General features: G+C 37.4%; 1 protein-coding gene across 1 annotated transcript; it reads left to right on the forward strand.

Annotated features, from left to right (window-relative positions):
• Window positions 1-276: 276 nt before the first annotated feature.
• EndoG (endonuclease G, mitochondrial) lies at window positions 277-21,901 on the forward strand. The gene is made up of 5 exons (XM_083115668.1): window positions 277-615; window positions 5,083-5,276; window positions 10,737-10,973; window positions 15,158-15,338; window positions 21,439-21,901. Exons 1-5 carry the CDS (start codon window positions 316-318, stop codon window positions 21,541-21,543), a joined length of 1,017 nt encoding a protein of 338 aa, XP_082971794.1. The 5' UTR covers window positions 277-315; the 3' UTR covers window positions 21,544-21,901.
• Window positions 21,902-22,102: the final 201 nt, after the last annotated feature.

The raw sequence follows: 22,102 nt of genomic DNA on the forward strand, positions 1-22,102 counted from the left end.
TTTTTATTGCATGAAATTTGAAATAGACGGGGGCAATTTCCCCTCTCTGTCCCCCGGAGGTGCCTTTGGCCGCGACCATTGTTGGATGGGGAATGCTGCCCATGCCTCCTTGTGGTTGCGCCACTGCCTGGTATAACAAGTTATCGGGATCCCATGCACCCTGTGAACCAAAGAGAATGCAACCTTCCTTCCACTGCTTCCTCCGTTCGACATCACAAATCGTCTGAATTGAGTCCCCATACAAGGCATAGAAACTATTGTTGCGGGTTTATTTGAAGAACTATCCGGCCGATAGCCTTATCCAATTTTGTGTTTATGTTTTTTTTTAACTTTAAACAAGTACAGGACAGCAATTTAAAATTTCCAAAATTTTTAAGCAGTACTGCAAACATGATTTCCAGGACTGTAATAAACACATGTGTAGTGGGTTCTGTAGGCCTAGGATGCTTCTTTGCAGGTGTTGCACACGAAAAGCGAAAACGTTTCGCAGACATGCCAATATTTGGTCGAGTTTTGGCAGCTTCGCCGTTAGCTTTGCCAGCTGAGACCCAAGTTCAAGAGCCAGCACAAAAGGAAACGTTTGGATCACTTTCCGCCGCAAGAAGAGTGTCTGAGGTAAGTATATGGCCCATGTTCTCATTCTTTAATTCCAAACTAATTATGGTAGGCCGAACCATTACGTTAGAATGATTGGTAATTATGCGATATCGCCCGAACACCTCTCACTCGTTTATTTCGTTAATTTTAGCATTGATACTTACCTATTATGCATTGGGGGAAGATTATTTGCAACTTTTGGTACTATTATCGTATGAGGGAAACACCTACGAATCATATATTTCGGACTTCTTTACATTGCTAACGTGTTATTTTCGAATGTGGAACACTTCCTAAAGTGAAATAATGCATATCAATGTCTATTTCTTAGATTTACGAGTACTTACTGTTACTTGTTGTTTCGAATCTGTAACACATTAGGTACTACTTGACTATACTGGAGACACCTATCAATGATTTATTTCGCAATTTTTTACATTGCTAACGTACTATTCTGCATTGCGGAACATTTCTTTAGGTGAAATAATGAATTTCTAACTAAAATAATGTATATTTCTTACGTTAACGAGTACTTACTGTTGTTCCTTATTTCCCACAAACCATCCACGGCTAGCCCCAAAAACCATTGACGTTGGCCCAAAAAATCACGATAGCCCCACGAACCATCATGGGGATGAGGTATGCCTACTAGGTTAGGTTAGGCCTGTTAGGTTAGGTTCCATTAGCACTCCTTTCGTTCAATTTAGCATATACGGACAACATCGGCTTGTAGCAGCAGCAATAGCACGTCGGAAATAGATTTTCGTAGAACACCACATCCATTCGCATTAAAATGGATGAAAACTACATTCCCGAACATAAGCGTAAGTACTTTCTCCTGTTCCAAATGAACCATTAACGGATAGCCCCAAAAACCATTCACGATAGCCCCCAAAACCCCACGGACCATTTCTGGCAAGGTTAGGTTAGGTAAGCATAGTTAAAAAAAAAAACGTAATAAAAAAGGCACTTTTTGGAAACACTGGCGAGACCACGTGACTTTCGACGCTCGTGCAATCTGCAGGTACATAATGGAAAGAACGGCATACTGTTGTCGCTTTACAGAAAATGCAAGTTCCTTACATAAAAAGTGATTATTTCTTGTTCTGCAGCATTCTATGCTGAAGTTTTCAGTTTCAGCGAAAGAAAATGCCTCGAAGAACATCGACAATTCTACAGAAACTGATTTCAGTAAGTAGTTTCTCCTGTACATTTGAAGAAATCCGTTCAGGCGATATCACATATTTACCAAATGATTTACTGTTGGTAGCGGTTGCGAATGTTTATTATTATTATTTTCAAACTTTGAAAGGAAAAGCATTGCAGAAATGGCAATGGTTCCGATTGTTTTACGATTTTTTTCAAAATATCCTAGCAGAAGGACTAGTTATTGTAGAATTTTGGCAATCATTAAAAACGGTAAAGTGCTCCCGCGCCATGAAAGCATATAGGGGGTGTGGGGTTTTGGCAATCATTGTCACACGAAATTTTAAGCTTCCTTAAAATAATGAGCACGATTTGGATTTCGAAAAAAGTTATGGTAACAGTTTAGTATATCAGAGACACATCAAAATCGAATATTTTGTGTTTCGCATGGTTCGTACTTACCAATTGTGTTTTGCGGAACGTAGTTCAAGGTGCCAATATGCTTTTTACACGAAAAAAATACAATTTTTCACATACAGAGTGATTTTTTTAATTCTTTTCTTTGGTTCCGTAACACACAACATGGCGGACACATCTTAACTCACATTGTGGGTATGCAGTGTTTCCAACCTTGTTCACGGAAAAATACCTACTATCGTGTTCGTCACGTGTGCAAATTGTACATTATGCACAGGTAGCTGACGGATAGCCCCACGAACCATTATGCATGGTAGCTGGCGGATAGCCCTGCACTCGGCCAACTGGACGCAGGAACTTTTACAGACCTTTCATTGGGAGGTTTTCGACCATCCACCATATAGCCTGGATCTTGCACCAAGTGACTACCACTTGTTTCCCCACATGAAGACCAGGCTAGCAACGCAGCGCTTTGATGATGACGCAGACCTTCAGGCTGGTGTGCAGAAATGGTAGAAGTCACATGCGCCAACTTTTTATGACAATGGACTTTGTAAGCTTGTTCATCACTATGATAAGTGCCTAAACTTGTATGGCGACTATGTCGAAAAGTAGTGTAAGAGTGTCGCTTCAAAATGTATATAATAAAAAAATGTCTACTTTCACTTGTCTTTTTATTCCAAAACGTGAGTTACTTTCTGGATAGGCCTCGTATCTTCATCCAAAAAATCCAGGAACGTTTAAATTTGATCGAGGTACTTTTGTCTCTCTGCATCACTTAAAAATTTAAAGTGGATCTAATCTTTTATAACAAATTGAACTCGACGACAACCTGTTTTCATGGGTAACTTGACCAAACCGGAAGTTCCATCCCTGCCTTTGACAATTGAATTGTCAGATTGATTTTTTTTTGTTTACTCAGGAACATCTCGTATATGATTCTCTGATTACTAGCAGCCAGTGGGAGAGATTGGGTTCCAAAACTAAGGGGGCAAGGGGTGTTTACCATCCCTTGGTGTATAAGGTTTAGCATAATGGGTGTAAAAGTGGCAAAAAGTGGGGTCAACTACCCCCTCACACACACACCCTAATCGCCACCACTGCTATCAGCCATTTGTGTGCTGTCGTCTTGGATGCAGATGTAAGTGGCGTTCGAATGTTAGGTTAGGCAGGGCAGGTTGAGGATTCTTAGCATTAATAAAACATCCCTAAATGCTTTTGTTGTTGGGTAGGTTGGGTTTAGGGCTTTTAGCATTAAAATAACTTTCCTAAATGCATCCAGCACCTGATCGCATAAGATCTGGTCTCAACCACGAACTCATCTTAGAACCTTGCAAAAAAATCCACATCCGAGGTGATCCGAAAACAAGAATTGGTATTCACTGTAAAGTGCAGATGCTCTCGTAATCTACTTTTCAAGTCTTTAATTTCTTCGTTAAATAGTATTTAGTGAAGCTTCTGTACCAATTAGTTTCTCCAAGTTTCAAACTTTCTTCCAAAATTATTTTCGTTATTCTAAACATTCGGAACCATTACCTAACTTTGTATAGGAAATCTTGCTGTTGTCATTTGCACATGTATTTTTATTTACAAATTGTGGAATCAAATTCATGTTAGTATGTTTCGTGTGAGAATATTATTCCCCTTTAAAAAAATGCTTACATGGTTAGGTTAAATTGTCTTAGGATTTCTAGTTTTTGCCTTGTTGTCATGTTACTTTCTTAAAACTGAAAACAACCTACCAGTAGTTAAAATTGATGAGCATGATAACTTTCTCAACCTCTTTCAGTATGAACTTACACCAGATTTGCTTCTTGATACCTAAACCCAGAATATATGCATTCTACAAACTTTAAACAATCAAGTAAAACCCAAGTTTCAAAGTATTTCTTCATTCTCGTTTATCCTGCAAAATTTATCGATACTACAAAACCAGGTATCCTCTTCAAATATTGGGTAAGATATGTATGTTTAGTGTAGAGAGAATCTATTTTTTCACCATATATGAGTGATTGACTTAATTTTGTAGCGTAGTAAGCAAACTATATCACCCATCAAAATGTAAGCTTTTTTTGACAATTTGGTTGAAGTACAAGTTGATCCGTTTGGGTATGGATAAAATAAAATGGATGTGATTTTTTTTTGGTCGAATGTAATTACCTGAAATATTGTATACAAAAAACTGAAAGGTGGGAGTTTTTATTTTTATACACTACTAACAGTTTGGTACAGTTTTCTCCATGACCTCCATTTCGAACTCTGCACAAATCATAACGGCCATTCAATTCATTCCACGTCTGGGGTGATTCTGTCTAAAGCCTGTGATTTGGAGTTTCAAATCATCAATGTCTGTGGGTTTCTGTGAATAGACAGTGTATTTAACGAAGCGCCCGACCCTGTGGCCGAGTGGTTAGCACATCGCACTGCGACGCCAAGGGTCCCGGGTTCGAATCCCGGTCGGGCTTGGTTGTTTGTGAATGTCCATTCATCAATTTCATCATTTCATCACTCATCCCCATCTTCGCAAATTAGCCAAGAGGCACAAAACGCGAAGTAAAATAAACTAAATCAAATCAAATCTTTAACGAAGCCCCAGGGGAAGAAGTCTGGAGTGGTTAAATCTAGGGAGTTGGGAGACCAAGCAATTTGTCCCCCATGGCCACGATCAGTTCAAACTTCATTGTTGCCAAACTCCCATGTTTCATGCACGAAAACACCAACACGAAAATTTTCCTGCTATCACAGTTACGTTTCAATTATGTTTTATTTTATCCATACTCAAATGGATAACCCTGTATATTTCATTCATTCAGATCCCACTTTAAGATGTAGGTCCAGTCTCAATTAGCCTTCGTGCGCATCAAGTAGACTTTTACAAGCCTTTGCTCATCTTTTTCATTGTTTGTGATTTGTCTCTTTCAGATCATGAAACACGGGTTTCCAGGGCTAGATAATGTCCGTTCTCTTGATGATTATGTCTTATCATATGATAGAAGGAATAGAGTTGCTCATTGGGTATTTGAGCATCTGACAAAAGAAAGTGTTAAAAGAAATGATGCTGTGGACAGAGCAGTATGTGAATTCCATGAGGATTTATCAATTCATCCGTATTTTAGGTTTGTTATTTTGAATTCTCCAATACATAACTGGGTGTAATGTTCTGTGTCCAGGAAAAGCACATGGGGTGTCAGTTTTAACACTTGCTGTAGATTCTAAAGTATGTTTAATCAAAATTCTTAATATTAATATCCATTGGCTACTTTAAGGCTGAAAACTGTATTAATAGCTTCATCTGTGAATTGTTGCTTAAGAGCATATTTATTTAACCTTAAGTCAAGGCTTGCTTTGAAATTAATTAAAAAAGCAACCAGCACAATGTGGCAGCAATCAACATGTCATTTGTTGAAAACTACAGATATTAATTCAGTTCTGTATTTTTTGTTAATTTATTATAGCCTACATATGATGGTATGAAATATTGGAATGACAAAACAATGTATGTATTGTTACTATTTTGAACAAACGCATTTGGATAAATGTGTGTTTTTTTTATCCAAAAAATTATGTGGTGACATATGAATGGGATATTACTGTTCAACCATCTTTTCTTGCAAATATATTTTAGTTTTACATGTAATAATGACAAAAATGAAAAAAGAAAATTTTGTTCACAACATGTGGCAATTAGGGATTCAGCAGGAGACTTCCAATTTTCAACATTACCTGAAAATTACAATTTTCTAAAATTAGATGCATATTTTCCATTTTATTTTTCAAAATGCATAGGGGATTAAATGTTCTCAAAGAGTGGTCTTTTTTCATGCTTCCCTGCAAAATTGATCCATCCAGCGTCCATAGGATAAACGCTAGAAGCTAATTTAGAGATTTTTTTCTATCAGATGGCAACACTGCTTTTCTCATGTTTATATTTTATGGAGGTTATGAGAGAAATAACTGGGAGACATTTCCTTTGTGAAAAAGGACATCTTAAATTCTTTGCAATTGGCATTTTGTGAACTAAGCCTCCTTTTCTATTACAGATATTTACTAGACCTGAGCCAATACCACTGTGAACCAATACTCTCATCATTACCAATACTTGTTTGAATCCAGTGTAAAATAAAAAAGGCTAGTTGTACCGAGTCATACTAACTCATCACATTATATTTCTTTAATGACATTAAAAAACTCCCAAATTAATTTCATGTAGCATTATAACACTTTAAAGTGTCTTATGACTTTTTCGTAAGTTTTTTCATGTGAACTTCTCTTCTGACACAGAAGCTGCAAAGAAATAACTTTTTGAAATGTTGCAAGACTTTAAAGTGTTACAGTTCCACCAAAAAATCGATGGATTATGTCTCTTCTCCAATTTCATGTCAACACTTCGTTCTTGTCATTTTGGTTTATAGGATGAGAAAAGCAACAGTTATTAAAATATTGCTCATCTGGCCGTCTCTCTCTATGCCCTGCTCTGTCATATTCTCTTCTTCTTCTTCTTCTTCTTCTTCTTCTTATGGCGCTACAGTTCACTGATGAACCTTGGCCTCCTCTGTGATTTGTCTCCATCTATCTCTACCTTTTGCCACAACTTTCCAATTTCTATACTGGAGCTTCCGAACATCCTCATCCACTCCATCCAACCATCTTAATTTAGGCCTTCCTCGCTTCCTTTGTCCACCTCTGCTATCCAACATCACTCTCTTTGCAGGGTCACTATCACTCATGCGCATCACATGACCTGCCCATCTTAATCTTGCTGCCTTTATTACACCAATAACTGTTGGTTCTTGATATAAGTCGTAGAGCTCCTTATTAAATCGCTTTCTCCATTTTCCATTCTCACATACAAAAAAGTAAAGTGCTCCCCTGTGCTTAGCACTATGCCATGAAGGCAACTAGTCCCAATATTCTTCGTAATATCTTTCTTTCAAAGGTCTCTACCAGCTGTTCATCTTTCCTTGAACTGGTCCAAGTTTCAGCAGCATAGGTCAATACAGGTCTTATCAGTGTCTTGTAAAGTATTAACTTAGTTGTTCTGGATAATATGGTGCTCTTAAAATGTCTCTGTAGTCCATAATAGGCCCTATTCGCTGCTATAAGTCGTGCCTTTACTTCCTCCTGTGAATCATTTTCATGTGTCACAACAGAACCCAGGTAGATAAAGGCATCCACTCTATCAAAGGTATAATTAGCCATTGTTATGGTCGGTGATGGATTATATCCGTGTGCTTTGCCTGCTGCCATGTACTTAGTCTTCCCTTCATTCACCACCAATCCCATCTTCTTTCCTTCCCTTTCTATGGCCAGAAATGCTTCTTCTACTGCATGTAGAGATCTTCCTACTATGCCCACATCATCTGCATATGCAAGTATCTGGATTGACTTATAATATATGGTACCCCTAATTTGCACCCGAGCTTCCCGTATAACCTTCTCTAAGGCAATGTTCATATTCTCTGCCATTTGCAATAAAAACACGTAATTGTGGTATCAACCAATACCATCACATAAAAGACTCGCTATGCAGAAGGGAAGAATGCAAGAATAAATTGTTGAATCCACAGCGACCTTAATCCATCTTTTCCAAGAACTCTAGTTAACTGGCCCCGAAACAGCCCAGTATGATAGTAATGCTGGTTTTAGAAACGTCACCCTTTCTTACCCTACAAGTTTGCAACCAGGAATTGATTTATTTTATTTTCACATAACCTTTACCAAGAAGTTTTGGCGCAGCTTTCACTTTGCCCTGCCTTTGCTCTTGTCAATCATCTGCTTCCAGGAGGGTGGGGGTTTGTCCAGCATTTCTCGGAAAACTTAAATGCAGAACTTCTTGTACTTGCCTTTCAACCTGACACAAGGAAGGGTGAACGAACCTCTGAAAAGGAACGTGTAAACAATAGTATCAGTAGTAAAATTTCAACCGATACCGCTGGTGTATAGGTATCAGCTTAGCATAATATACATGAATATTCTGCATCTTTGAGAAAGTTCTTGAGGGGGGGGGGGTATGAGTAGAGTTCCAACTGAATTTAAGTTGCAACCAACTAGAAAAGAGACTGTTGGAGGTTCCACACAGCCAAATAGTTACAGGGTGTCTACTCACCAAGAATTCTTCATGAATTATTAGCTCCGGGAATTATGTGTGATTTCTGCGTGAATTCTTCTCCATGGACGTGAAAAAAAATGTTTATTAATACAAATCCCAATGATTTTATACATATTTATAAATTCCCCGAGGCAAGTTTCTCACAGTTTAGCTTTTATTTTTATCGAGGAAGGAAAAGAAAGACCACAGAATTCTTTCAATCTGTTTACTTTGTTAGTGTCCTTTGCAGAACAATGTATCTGACCGACGGAAGATTTTCGCTAGATACGATACCTTGAAGTTGATTAGTTAAATTTGACTTTGATATACTTACACAATTAACATATTTTGTAATTAGTATATTCCGTATTATTTGTGACTTGTGTTTGTAGATGTATTATGAGCCCGAGAATGTGAAATGGCAAATGTTAACTCCACACTTTAAATTAAATATTTTAAATATATGTACCGTTTGATTGAATTCTTAGAATTTTTGGATACTTTGGAATCACACAGACCCTTTATATTGTTAATATATATTGGTGATGAGAAGCGGTAATACTTAAGGTTGAAGTAGAGAAAACATCTGTTTGCACCCTTGAATTTTGGCAAAGTTCACCTGGAGAACCGGGAATTATACTTAAATTTTATAATGGTCCTAGAGTAGCCACCCTGAGTTAGCATTCCTGCCTTTGGACCAAATGGTCCCAGGTTTTATTCCTGGTGGTAGCCTCAAAATTTTGTTTTTTACCTATTACCATGAGAGCTTCTTGAAACCAATCGTAGCAGACTCTGTTCTCTAAAGCCAGAGAGCATTATGTGATTGATCTTGACTTACAGGCCACAAGTTGTTGTATAGCAAGCCTTGGCTCATAAAGTTGCACCTATAGAGCGTCTCAACCTTAAAAGTCAGTATGGGTTAAATGGAGCGCGGCATTGCCAGATCAACAAACGGAGATGCACCGAGTCGCTGTTAATCGGTAATGATTGCAACAAATTTACTTCCTTAATATCGTGTAGGAAATCATCAAAATCTATGTATTTGATGCATTTTGGGGGAAAAAAGCGATAGTTACCTCAAGATTTGCATGTAAATGTTTATATTTCGATGTAACTATTTACTATTTTACATTTGCATTATATGTGTAATACATGACACAATTATTGTTACTTCTTTCGTTGAATGTTGTATCGTTTACATAAACAGAGTTAAATAAATGCAAAAACAAACATTAAGATACATTTTTTACGGAAAATAAAGCACACTGCACTTCCTACGAACCGGGGCACCTGCCTGCAACTGAATTGTAACCTTGGTGGTGCACAATGAATTTCATACGAGAGACAGCCTGCATAAACAAACTACGATTGTGGAATAAATAACGGTGCTGTGGAGTAACAATGCATTCTAAAAATAACTTCAAACAATGGTCAACACTTTTCTCTCTTGGTCTGCATGTGTATCGCGAGAAACCGAAAAGTTTATGATTTATACAAAATATCCAATGTGTGTGTGTGTATATATATATATATATATATATATATATATAAATCTCCTCGTAAGCAAATTAATTCATTAATTCAATCAGGCGAAGAATATCATATCTACAAACATCATAGATCCCGTAGAAAAAATAAAACTGGCAAAGTTGTTGAAGCGGTTTGATATTTGTGGCTTTTGAAGTATTTACTAGAAAAAAATTAAGTGTTTTGCAAAATTGCATAATTATGAAAAATTCAGATCACATGAATTTATGACAGGTTATATAATGCCGTCAGTAAATAGAGCATAAAAAACTCTACAGGATAATGATTTCACTGTTTGAAATTTTTGACTTTTACATTCTGTAAATTTTGTAACATCTCGAAATGCAGCGGTGGTAGAGAAGGACAGAGCTATTGGCAAAACTCACGTATTAGAGAGGGAAGTACTCCATTTACTTCCATACTGACTTTTAAGGTTGAGAGACACTATAGTGTTCGAGAAGAACATACATTAAGAGTATTTGAAAATAAAATCCTTAGAAAAATATTTGGACCTAGAAGGGATGAGGAGACAGGGGAGTGGAGAAGGTTACATAATTTAGAACTGCATAATTTGTATTCATGTCCTGATATTATTAGAATAATTAAATCAAGAAGACTTAGGTGGGCAGGCCATGTGGCACGAATGAGAGAGGAAAGAAGAATGTATGTGATTCTTGTTGGGAAACCTGATGGTAAGATAATGTCAAGATGAAGGTGGAGGGATATGAGATGGACCTAAAGGAAATCAGTAAGGATGAAAAAGATTGGATTGATCTTGCCCAGGATAGGGACAGACTAACGGCTTGTGCTGCTGCAGCCATGAACCTTATAGTTTAAGAATGCTAGAGAATTATTTAGTTTGAGAACCGGAGTATGCTGAGATTAGTAGTCTAAAGTTGTCTACAAATTAGATTAAAAAACATTTGTGTGTGTGTGTGAAATTATTTTTCTTTTTGTACAGGTCTCAAAACTCGGATTACAAAGCAAGTGGCTACGACAGAGGTCATCTGGCAGCAGCAGGGAATCATCGCCAGAACCAGGGGGTTTGTGATCAGACATTTTTGCTATCGAACATGGCCCCACAAGTAGGCAAGGGCTTCAACAGAGATAGTTGGAATCGCTTAGAGAAGCATGTCAGAAAATTAACCCGTTTGTACAAAAATGTTTATGTTTGTACTGGACCTCTGTATTTGCCAAGGTGAGTTTTTTTTTTTGTGTGTTTCTTTTACTCGAATAAGTCCTAAATGTGAATAATATAGGAAGGATAAAATACAGGGTGAGTCAGAAATATGGCTACATGTTTGAAGTAAATATAGTGTGTTACTGCAGAATGTGGAGCGTAATTTCAAGCACCCGAGCTTATGTCATTAGCCAAGATGGCACTGAACATGCAGCACCAAGTTGCAGTTGGGTAATTGCATACCATAATGATCATGAGACTGGTGAGACGTGCTTTTAATGTAACATTGTTGTCGTCGACTGGGGGAAAGTGGAGAAAACTATCACTTACATCAAATTGTTGTTTAAGTTCATTGCTGTACACATGGCTCTCACAATCATTCTGGTATGCAACTGTAACTTGCTGCTGCATGTCCAGCTCCATCTTGGTTAATGACATAAGCTCGGGAGCCTCTCTCTTTTCTGAAATTATAAAATGAAGTTTCAAGTTTAATATACCATTCCACATTTCCTTCCACATTCTACAGTAACAGACTATATTTACTTCAAACGTGTAGCAATATTTCTAACACCCTGTATATGTTAGGGGAGAATCTATGTGAATATATTTCTGATTCCAATCCATATAAAATTGGAATAGCCCTTAAAGAGTATGTTCTTGCATAAAGTGCCTGTGAGGCTCACCCATCTGTTAAATGTTGAACTGTGGCCAACCTTGTGGGAGGGGGTGGGGGGGGGGAGGTTGAAGGTAGTCAGAGCATTGTACTGATCACGTCATCATGACAATGGCCAAGATTGTGAATGTGTGGGGCCCTGCCTCCACACTCTGCCTACATGATTTGATAACAAAGTGCAATGTGCAGGAGTAGTTTTACCTTTTGTTTTTTTACATTTATCACCTAAAAAAGAAGAACATAACTACCTCTTTGATGTCTAAAATTGAGCAGTTACTCACGGGACCATCTAAAACTAACGTTAATTTGCTAATTAAGAATAAATGAGGATTTCCAATCCCCACTCTTAGAGAACAATAATCAAGTCATCGCCCCAGAAAGAAAGTCTTAGGCATCCAGGGTGTCCTCCCCGATGGTGTAGTGGTATAGTCCACGCGTTTACTTTGTTAATGTCGAAGAACTGAAGAAAGCCGCCACCACGAACGTTGGTGGGGATAAATAGTGGGTGAGTTGTTTTCGTCCAATCGCACTCAGCTTTCAGCCAATGGGCGCAGCTGTCATTCCGCTCGTCTACTCCACGTGGAGTCTCAGTCACATAACTGCGGATACACTGATGCTGTACTTTTCAACTTCAATGTGGAGACCGTGGGAAGGTGCTTGTGCGCAGAAGGACAAGGTGGTGTACAGTAGATGTGTGGCAACACTGTGCGTTTAATGTGATTGTTGCAGCTGGTGGGCACGCTCTGTGGACTTCAAAGCAGCCGGTCGTTAACGTAGCTATTGCGTCGACTATCCCGTTGTTGCCTTGTAATCAAGGGGTACTGGGTTCGATACCCGGTGGAAGCACATAGTTGTTCGGATCTCACTTTAAACTGTAGGTGTAGTCCCAATTAGCTTTTCTGTGCATGAAGTGGACTTAAATCGACAATAATTCTGAGGCTTCCTTCAACGATCTAGAGAGATAAGGTCACTATCACTGTAAGGGGTATATAAGAAGGAAATAGCAATCAGTTATGAGGCAAAATAAAATCCATATAATTGAACTAGCTTATGGCACATTCCCTCAATGGCCTCCCCGATGGCATAGTTTTAATGTTGCCATCTTGTAATAAAGGGGTCTCAGCTTCGATACCCGGTGGAGGCACATATCGGTTTGGAACCAGGGTGAATAAAATAATGATTTTTATTTTTAAAAAGAAATAATTTTTAATGATATTGTAAATTTAAATTGGAATTTTTTGATTTAATGTCATTTTTTAACAAGAAAAGCTCAAAACTGTTCTATGTTTTTTGTCATTGTATATATAGATATATCTTCTTTTAAGAAAGGCTTTTTCTGATAAAGAACAGTGTAAAATATTTGAACAGTTTGATTAAAGCATATAAAATAATAGGTGTCAATATGCATTTTTCTGTTTCTGATACTGTATATGTGAACCTACTATGATAATGTTTGTTGAGTGTGTTAGTAAAACTATAATGATTTCAGTAACTTTTCTTCCAGTGAAAATAAAACATTCTGCATGTACTATGTAATTATAACTTAAGATATTTTTTATATTCTTTGTGGCTGAATTTTGGTGATTTTTTAATGCTAGTTTGTTTAATATCAGCTGCCTGCCATGTTTATTTGCAGCTATTTACTGTTTAATGTGATTACTACATGGGTCATTTCATAAATAATGCATGCTAATTTATTACTCACCCGTATGTTGCTGTGGCAGCGATATGTCTTCACAGTCCTTCAATGTGGTCTCCCTGCTTGGCAATGACCGAATCCCAACATCGAGGAAGCTTCTGTATGCCATCCAATACGCTGTCTTTGTTCAGCTGTCGAATGGCTCGGGTAACAGCAGTAGAAAGCTCTTCCAGAGATGAAAAACAACGTCCACACAAAGGCAGTTTCAACTTGGGGAAGTGGTTGAAGTCAAGGGACTCATGTCTGAACTATACGGAGCATGGGGTATCACATCCCAACCGTAATAGCCTAGTTTTTCATTGACGACATGCCCAATATGAGGCCGAGTGTTGTCTTGAAAAATGAGTGGACCAGCCTCGAGTAGCTGAGGGCGTGTTCTTTGCAGATTTTGCAAGAAATCACGGTAATACACTGCTGTGACATGTGGGCCACATCGAACTCTGTCTGTGAGGATTACTCCCTGATGATCATAAGCAAAAATCATCATTTGTTTGAATTTTGATTGTGCAGGCCGAATTTTTTGGGCCGTGTTGAAGATGGACCACTATGAAAACGATTTGACCAACGAGACACTACTACGGTTCAATGTTGACTCGTTGCACACTTCCAATAACGCTCTGGGGATTTCTGTCTCGTTTTTGCCACGTAGAGTTTCAATTTTAATGTACGACCTCTGATCGTCAACTGTAATAGTACCCGAGACACCTGCAGCCTCCATTTCCACTCCGTCTCCCAGTCACGCTATGCAAAGTAGAGAGCTCACAAGCACACGGCTGGCTGTGTCATGCCCTCAATGTAAAATTATGCCAGTCTTACTTCGGTTGCATCATCCACTATGCAGTCTTGCCACACTGTGCATTATTTATGAAATGGCCTATGTATTTTGTATGTTATTCTACACAAAATGTTTGCTATTTTTGCCTATATAAATTATTGAATTTGCAATCAAGAGAAATTTAAGTTTATTTACAGTTTACATAATACATCGTATGAGCTTCACCCCATCAGTACTTATATACTCCCTCTGTCCCATAATTATTGTCCGGGACACCTTTGTTGGTTGTCTCATAATATTTGCCCGATATTCAAACTGTGCATTGGTACACATACAGAAGAAGAACATGAAACACGGGAATGAGTCATACAACTTTATTACTCAAGGATCAGTACAAATTGTGCTTTCCATCTGCCTCTTCGTCTGTCATTCCTGTACTACCATTTTGGCATACCGGACTATAATTATGGGACAGAGGGAGTATATTGTTTCCTTTCTTAGAGTCTAGTAAACACCATTCAATGATTACAAGATTATTGTACTTCCACCAAAAGTGATTCTGATATCTACAAATTCCTTATGTACATTATTCTATAAATTATTTATTTAAAGTGATTTAAATCAGTGATTATTTTTAAATGATATCACCCGATTTAAATGAAACCACCTTTTGTTTGGATTCCACTTTAAACTGTAAGTTCAGTCCCAATTAGGCATTCTGTGCATAAAGTGAACTTAAACTTTAAAAACAAACTCGTCAGCGCATTCCCTCAATTGAAGGTAGATGGCAATAGTGTTCACATATCGAATTTGTGGAGCAGCCAGAAATTTTCTGACTAGCTATGTGGTAGTGCATTTGCGAAGGATGCCAAAGACTCCTGATGAAGCTACAATTTTCGCATAATTTTTTACCAAGTTATATTTCATGACATGGTCACACTGCCAGTGCTTATTTTTAGTCTGATAAAAGTACTGTGTTGAGTGCCGAAATGTTGCCAACTGTGTTTCTTGTTATCAGGGACAATTGCTTTATGGAGTTGTATTTTGATTTTCAGGAGAGAAGCAGATGGAAAAGTTTATGTGAAGTACGAAGTGATTGGAACAAATCATGTTGCAGTTCCAACACACTTTTTTAAGGTCATTGTTGGCGAGAAAGATGATCACACTTTGGAAATGGAAACTTATGTGATGCCAAACCAGGTTATTGATGACAAGACACCTCTTCATGTATTTCAGGTACAGAACTGATATTGCTACTTGAAATATTTGTGACGAAAATTTTACTCCAAAAGATAATCTTGTGTGTTGTATGATTTCAGTAACTTTTCTTTCAGTGAAAATGATCCCCATGTTCATTACAAACAACCTTTTCGCTTTTTCACTAAAAGCTATTTGCCAATAAACTTGTAAATCGAAACTAACATATATGGTATTTCCTCTAACTTTCTGGAAAATATCCTCTTATCAGTGGTCAGGGATAAGAAGCATTTTCTATATATTTGTTCAATGTACTTTTCAGATTGCAACTAATGTGTAAATCTCCATTTTTCATTTCAATGACAACCATTGGACTGGCCCATTCACTAGTGTCTACTCTTTCATAAAGCCATTTTCTATCAGTTTATCCAATTCTCATTTTACTTTATCTTTAATTCCATAAGGCACATTGTAAAATAAGTTGGAGTTGTGTCCAGTTTTAATGGGATATCAGCTCTAAAATCCTTTATAGGCATGCTTAAATCACCATCAAAAATAGAATGAAATTCTTGCTTGAGAGCATCGACGATCCCTTGTACATCATTAACTTTTATACAATTGTCACATTTATTTAATACATGCAAGAAATTACGAACATCAGAGTTCATTGCATTATTTCCTGTGACATTGTGTGCAATAATAACTGGTGCATCATAATTTGAATCCAACTTCTTCCTAAGAATTGTAAATGACAATTAATTATGTACAAATTGAGCCAGTGGAACTGATTTTTCCATGACACAGCTGCATTAACTTTTCCTAATAAACGTATTACATTATTACCAGCACCCGTTAATGTAAAATTAGGTTCAGACATTTGTACATTTTGTAGAAACGCTTGATAAAAGTTGTTACTAGCCATAGATGCATAAGATGCCGTGTCAATCTCAAACTTTGTTTCGTGGCTACACTAATTTCTACTAAATATGCATGCTGAATAATATGGGAATCTAATTCCCTTGTACACACGTTTAAACCATTTTCAGAATCATTGATCACATGTTGTGATGATTGAAGGCTGTATGTCTGATCTGTGATTTCTTCTTTATCAACTTTACTACTAACATTGACTTGTGTACCATTAGAATGCATGAAAATAGTGGCAATAAATAAATCTTACTGTTAGATGTCTGTTGGAATAGATTCAGTGTTAGGTGCAGATTCTAAATCAGGAGTTGTATAGGCAACAATTTTGTTATTGTGTTCACATTTTGTGGACTTTCTACGTTCAATGTTAATCTGTTTAAAACATTTTAAATAATGATGACCTTGCTTCCCGTAGAACGAACAGTAACTTCCGTCATAATATCCTTGCACTTTGGACTTGGATTAATTTGTTTTCGAATTATTATATTGACCATGAAAATTATTTTGCTGATTACTAAATCTAGAATCATTCTTACATTTACGTGAAACATTATTCGCTCCATGGAATCTTCTGTCTATGCCCTTGCCTTGTAAGTTCACTTCACGGTAATAATCCTTCATGTCACTCTCGAGCTTTTCCATTTGTCTAGCTAACTCATTTCTGGAATTTCATGATATTTTCTTCCTAATAATGTCAAACCATAAACTGCTCACAAATGAGTCAAACAATGCAATAGGTAAAAAACTCACCAGATCCAACTGCGTACATTTTCTTAACTATAGACATTGAACTATAAAATTATTACGTGGATTGTAACGAGAAATGAACCTATCAGAGATTTCCTTGAACAATTTCTCCTCTAGTAGTATTGGAGAAAATATATCTCGTAAAACTTCATAAGGTTTGGGGCGAACTATATATAACTTTGTTTTCCTCATAAATGTTTAACACATGGCAGTAATTATGAAACCTGTTCAAGTAAGAGTTTATGGTTCATTAGTCTAGATCATATTTGTCAAATCCTGGCACGTACGACATGGTTCCTACATCAGTGATTAAATCCAATTAATCATAGACAAAACTTACATAATTCTGTATGATGCCGTGAATATTTTCCTTGTATTTCTGTTGTGTATTCAAACATATATAGATTGCACTCAAGGTGTAGAGTTGATTTGAAAAAATATGCTGCGCATAATCCAACAATATTTAGTATTTATTTAACACCAAATGGCCACTTAGCAATTTATAACGAACTCCTATATAAAAGACAAAGGTCTATTTACATACACAGCATCACACACGATACTACTGTCGCATATTACTGTGTATTGTAAGATATACAAAACTGCATTTTTACATTGAGATGATGACTATGCTCACATAATTTTCAATTTCACTGCATCTTTTACTTCACAATCTATATTTGAGGGCTCACTACCACAGACAAATGATGGAAATACATGTATTAATAGACTTCAAGAGTTCGAGTGTATTCTGCTCATTCGTGTGGAACACCTATCAATTCTGTATGCCATCTAGCATTGTCAGTGTGAGCGTTTAGGCGGAAAGGCCTCATTGCAGTACTCTAGTGCTGATGTATTTAAGTTTAATGTTTGCTACTGCTAGATGATTTTGTGGGTTTCTCTGTGAAAGAGCCTGTTGGGTGGTTGGAAATGGATTGATGTGCAATATTGAGTTGTTGTGCAAGGCCTGATCTTGGTTATTCTTTCCTGACATCAGTTAGGAGCTCTCCCATTTCTTGTACTGTGTGAAGGTCCTGACGAGTTAGTGGAGTTGACATTGGCATGTGACCTTATACAAACTGGGATGCAAGCTTTGGTAAAGTTTGGTGGGACTCTTCCAATCAGGGATACTGATTTGCATGCTACTTTCATCTTGAATCCTTTGAGTTCCATGAATAGTCTGCCTGATGTTGTGTTATACCAGGTGGTGCACGAAAAACCAAACCCTGCCACGAGCAGATACAAACAAGAAATAAAATAAAATAAAACAAATAAGAAATGCAAAAGTCTGCACTTTTTAAAAGATATAAGAAATAAGCTAATGCAAAGGTCTTTACTAACTGAAACAATCTTGTCTTTTATAGTAGGTGCTGAAAATGACCACCTTGTGCTTCAATGCACTGTTGTGCACGCCTTAACATGTTAACATACACTCTGGAGAACTCTGCGGCATCAATTCTCGAAATATCATTACAAATATTGTCCTTCAAGTCTTCTAATGTCCTTGGATTATTTGTGTACACTTTTCCCTTTAGACTGCCCCACAGATAAAAGTCAACAAGTGGTTAAGTCCGGTGAACGCGGCGGCCACAATCCTTTGCTGACAGTCCTTTCTTTTGTGAATCTTTGATGGATTCGTGAGATTGACTCGCGTGAAGTGTGACAGGTCACCCCATCCTGTTGAAAGAAAGCATACAAGCGTTCATGGGGGTCAACTGTGCATAAAATTCCTCAAAGATTCCCATTTTTCTATCGTGAAGAGGTTCCTCAGGAATCGTATGGGCTGTCAGATGAAACCAGGCTTCATCACTCACGAAATACAGCAGGGGATCCAACGATCCACTCACAATTGTTTCAAGTAGCCATGTACAGTACTTCACACGTTTTTCCTTGTCTTCCTCCTTCAGTTCTTGGACACATGTCGCTTTGTAGGGCTTCAACCCTATATCGTGTAAAACACGTTGACAAAGACCTACGCGAAACGTTCGCCTGTTGTGACAATTTGCATGTCGACTTCTTAGGACTTTGGATCATTCGTGCTTGAATATCCGCAATCACAGCAGGTGTACGAACGGATGGGGCTCGATTCTTTTGTATTTGCAACTGACCCTGTAGTACGCCACGTTTTCACCAAATCATGTATACTGCTCTTTGCTGGGTATAGAAGTGCCAGGAAACTTATTTGCAAATATATCCTGTGTTTCCTTAAATGACCTGGTAGACACGTACGCCTCCACTATTGTGATTCTTTGTTGAAGAGAATACATCTCACCTACACACATCTGAACCAAGTCTTCACGGCTTTCCTACTGACAACAATAAAGTATACATGGTTGCAACAGCTTCGGAACAATAGGTGACAATAGGTGGGTGAAAATAAACAGCCTGTACATGGGCCGGTTTTTCATTTGTTGTTTGTATGCTCGTGGCAGGGTTTGGTTTTTCGTGCGCCACCCGATATTATTTAGTTTGTTATGTTATGAGCAGCTCGGGAGTTAAATTTGATAACCCACAAAAGTATGAAACTGAGAATACAAGTGAAAGTTCGCCCATTGTATTGTGGCTTATGGGTTACCCAGATGCTCCCCTGTGTTTCTGTCTATCAGCAGATGCTGGAAGAACTTCATTCACATCAACTTTAGACTGTGCCGCAACTACATCTAATGTTAACTCAATTTTGAACGGAATGTGGGTTATCAATTTTTACTCCCGAGCCGCTCTTATATTAAACTTATGTATGTACAGTTACATTGGGAGAACATGAGTTCAGTAGCAACTGGAGTTAGGTAAGTTAGTAAAATAAAGTAACGTGTTGCACTTACCTTTACTTTGTCATACAGTAAGGTCATGTAACTGTTTTCACAAATATCATAACTGTTCTATTTAGTGCATGTTTTCCCAGTATAACTTTACATTCCCAAGATTAAATAACACCAAGAGCATACTTGACTCTTATGCAAGTACCTAAAAGTAACATGTTAATTGTATTACATCTTTTCATATTCTTATTGTATTCATGGGGCCATGCTGTATGCCGGTCTCCATGGTGGGGTGGTTAGCACATCGCACTATGATGCCAGGGGTCCTTGGTTTGAATCCCAGTCTGGGCATGGATGTTTGTGAGGGTTAAAAAAAAAGGTAAAGTGATCCCCTGTGCTTAGCACCATGCCATGAAGGCGTATAGGGAGTGTGGGGGTAATGCCGGTTTCTCGATCCGGTTGTGAGTGGGGGTGATGTGATCAGCATCACACCCCTGACTGCCTTTATCCCCCGGGGTTTCCCCCAGGTACCCATGCCATTCGATGCTGGGTCACTTCCGTTACAAAAGTTTCCGGATTTAAACTGGCCAGGAATCGAACCCGGGACCTTTAGCATGGTAGTCAGACACGTTACTGACTGAGCCACTGTGGCCGTTTGTGAGTGTCCATTCATCAATTTCATCATGTCATCACTCATCTCCATCTTTGCAAATTAGCCAAAAAGTGGCACAAAAAGCGAAGTAAAATAAAGCAAATCAATCAATCAATGTATAATACACCAATATCTTGCATTTATTCCTCTAGTAGTTTATGGTTGTGGCAAGTATGTAAACACATTTTTTGATGTAATGTTTAGGGAGAGTACATGCTCCCTTCATCAGACATTATGTTTAGTTTGGTTAATATTACAGTTATAACAGTGGGATAAATTTAACAAAAACAAAACAAAACAGAAGCAGTTATATTTATTAACAATGTTACGTTGTTGGATCCTACGTAATAACTCAACTATGAAACAAGCTATCTTTTTTTCCCTTAGCAAAGCTGTCATGTAATACAAAATCATTTCTATAAAAAGTCTTCATATCTTCTGTTGGATTAAATTTCAAAGGTGAATAACTGCTTCTTTTTATTTTTTGAGCAAAACATGTTGCATGTGCTCCTGAGCAGGTAGTGTGCACCTGTGGTGTTTGACAGCTTTCCTTGTAGAGTGAGCAGGTAGTGAGCACCTGTGGTGTTTGACAGCTTTCCTTGTAGAGTGAGGAAATAATTGGCTTTAACTTAGGCGACATGCAGAATCAAAAAGCTTTCTTTGTCCAATCAGGTGCACTTAAGATGCCAATAATTTGTAAAAGTTTCCAAGTTTTACAAATTATTGCTTTTCGCAAAATCCATTTTGCTTACTATACTAGTGTAAAATATACGATAATTTTGAATTTTCCATAATTTTCACAATAATTTCACTCTGTGAAACTAATCTGCCAAATTTTTGCAGGCCCTGCAAAATACCCAAACTGAAGGAAAAGAGTCGGCGAATAAGTTCCAATTGATAAATTGGTGCCGGCTTAACCCTGTTATTCATCCATCCATTTTTTTTAGCCCACAAAATGTCACATTCTGCATTTTTTCTGCATTATGATTGTTTTGGTTTGTTCACGTTCGTGCAACTTTTCTAATTGCCACGCTATATTTTTAACCTTTTACAGGTGCCCCTGGAGAGCATTGAAAGATCAGCAGGCTTGCTATTCTTTGACAAAATAGCACGAAATAAGCTAAGCAAGGTAAATGGGAAGAAACCGTCGTGGTTATAGAAATGCTTACAATAGCAGTATTTTGTATTTCATAAATACAGTTTATTTTTACTAGTCATTGTTTTTAATTGTTGCTCAACTTTTATGGATTTTACTGAAGAAGTGTCAAAGTTGTATACATTTTGAGAATATAATATTTTATATCAGTGTCTTACAGAAAGTAGATTTTTAGAAGAAACTGTAGAATGTAGTGATTCTCTCTTTATTCAGAATTAGTTAGTCTTATTTAAGGAAAATATACATATATTATATAAGAATGTGCTTTGATTTCCTGTTCAAAGGTGTTTGAAGTACTTACTTTTCTAGATTCAGTATGCATCCCTATTGAAAAATTCATATGACAAAACTAATAACTGCTTTACTTTTAATATGTAAGAAAATGAAAATTGTTGCACTTGTCCACAGTGTGCAGACAGCTGTTGCTTTTTACTTGATCCAACACGAATGTGTAAAATCAGGCACGTGCCCAGGATTTTCATAAGGGTGGGGTTTTGAATCCAACACATTTTCCAGTCCACAGGTCATCTTTATCTGCCAATAATATGCACTTATTATTAAT

The sequence above is a fragment of the Lepisma saccharinum genome, chromosome 30 (assembly GCF_977018435.1).
Source record: "Lepisma saccharinum chromosome 30, izLepSacc3.1, whole genome shotgun sequence".
Classification (NCBI taxonomy): Eukaryota; Metazoa; Arthropoda; class Insecta; order Zygentoma; family Lepismatidae; genus Lepisma; species Lepisma saccharinum.

Bases quoted from the DNA above. Each gene is read 5' to 3' on its own strand.
- EndoG (XM_083115668.1), top strand. From the start codon at position 316: ATGTTTTTTTTTAACTTTAAACAAGTACAGGACAGCAATTTAAAATTT. The intron at 5,277-10,736 runs GTTTGTTATTTT...CTTTTTGTACAG, and splicing joins TCAATTCATCCGTATTTTAG to GTCTCAAAACTCGGATTACA. The intron at 10,974-15,157 runs GTGAGTTTTTTT...TTTGATTTTCAG, and splicing joins GGACCTCTGTATTTGCCAAG to GAGAGAAGCAGATGGAAAAG.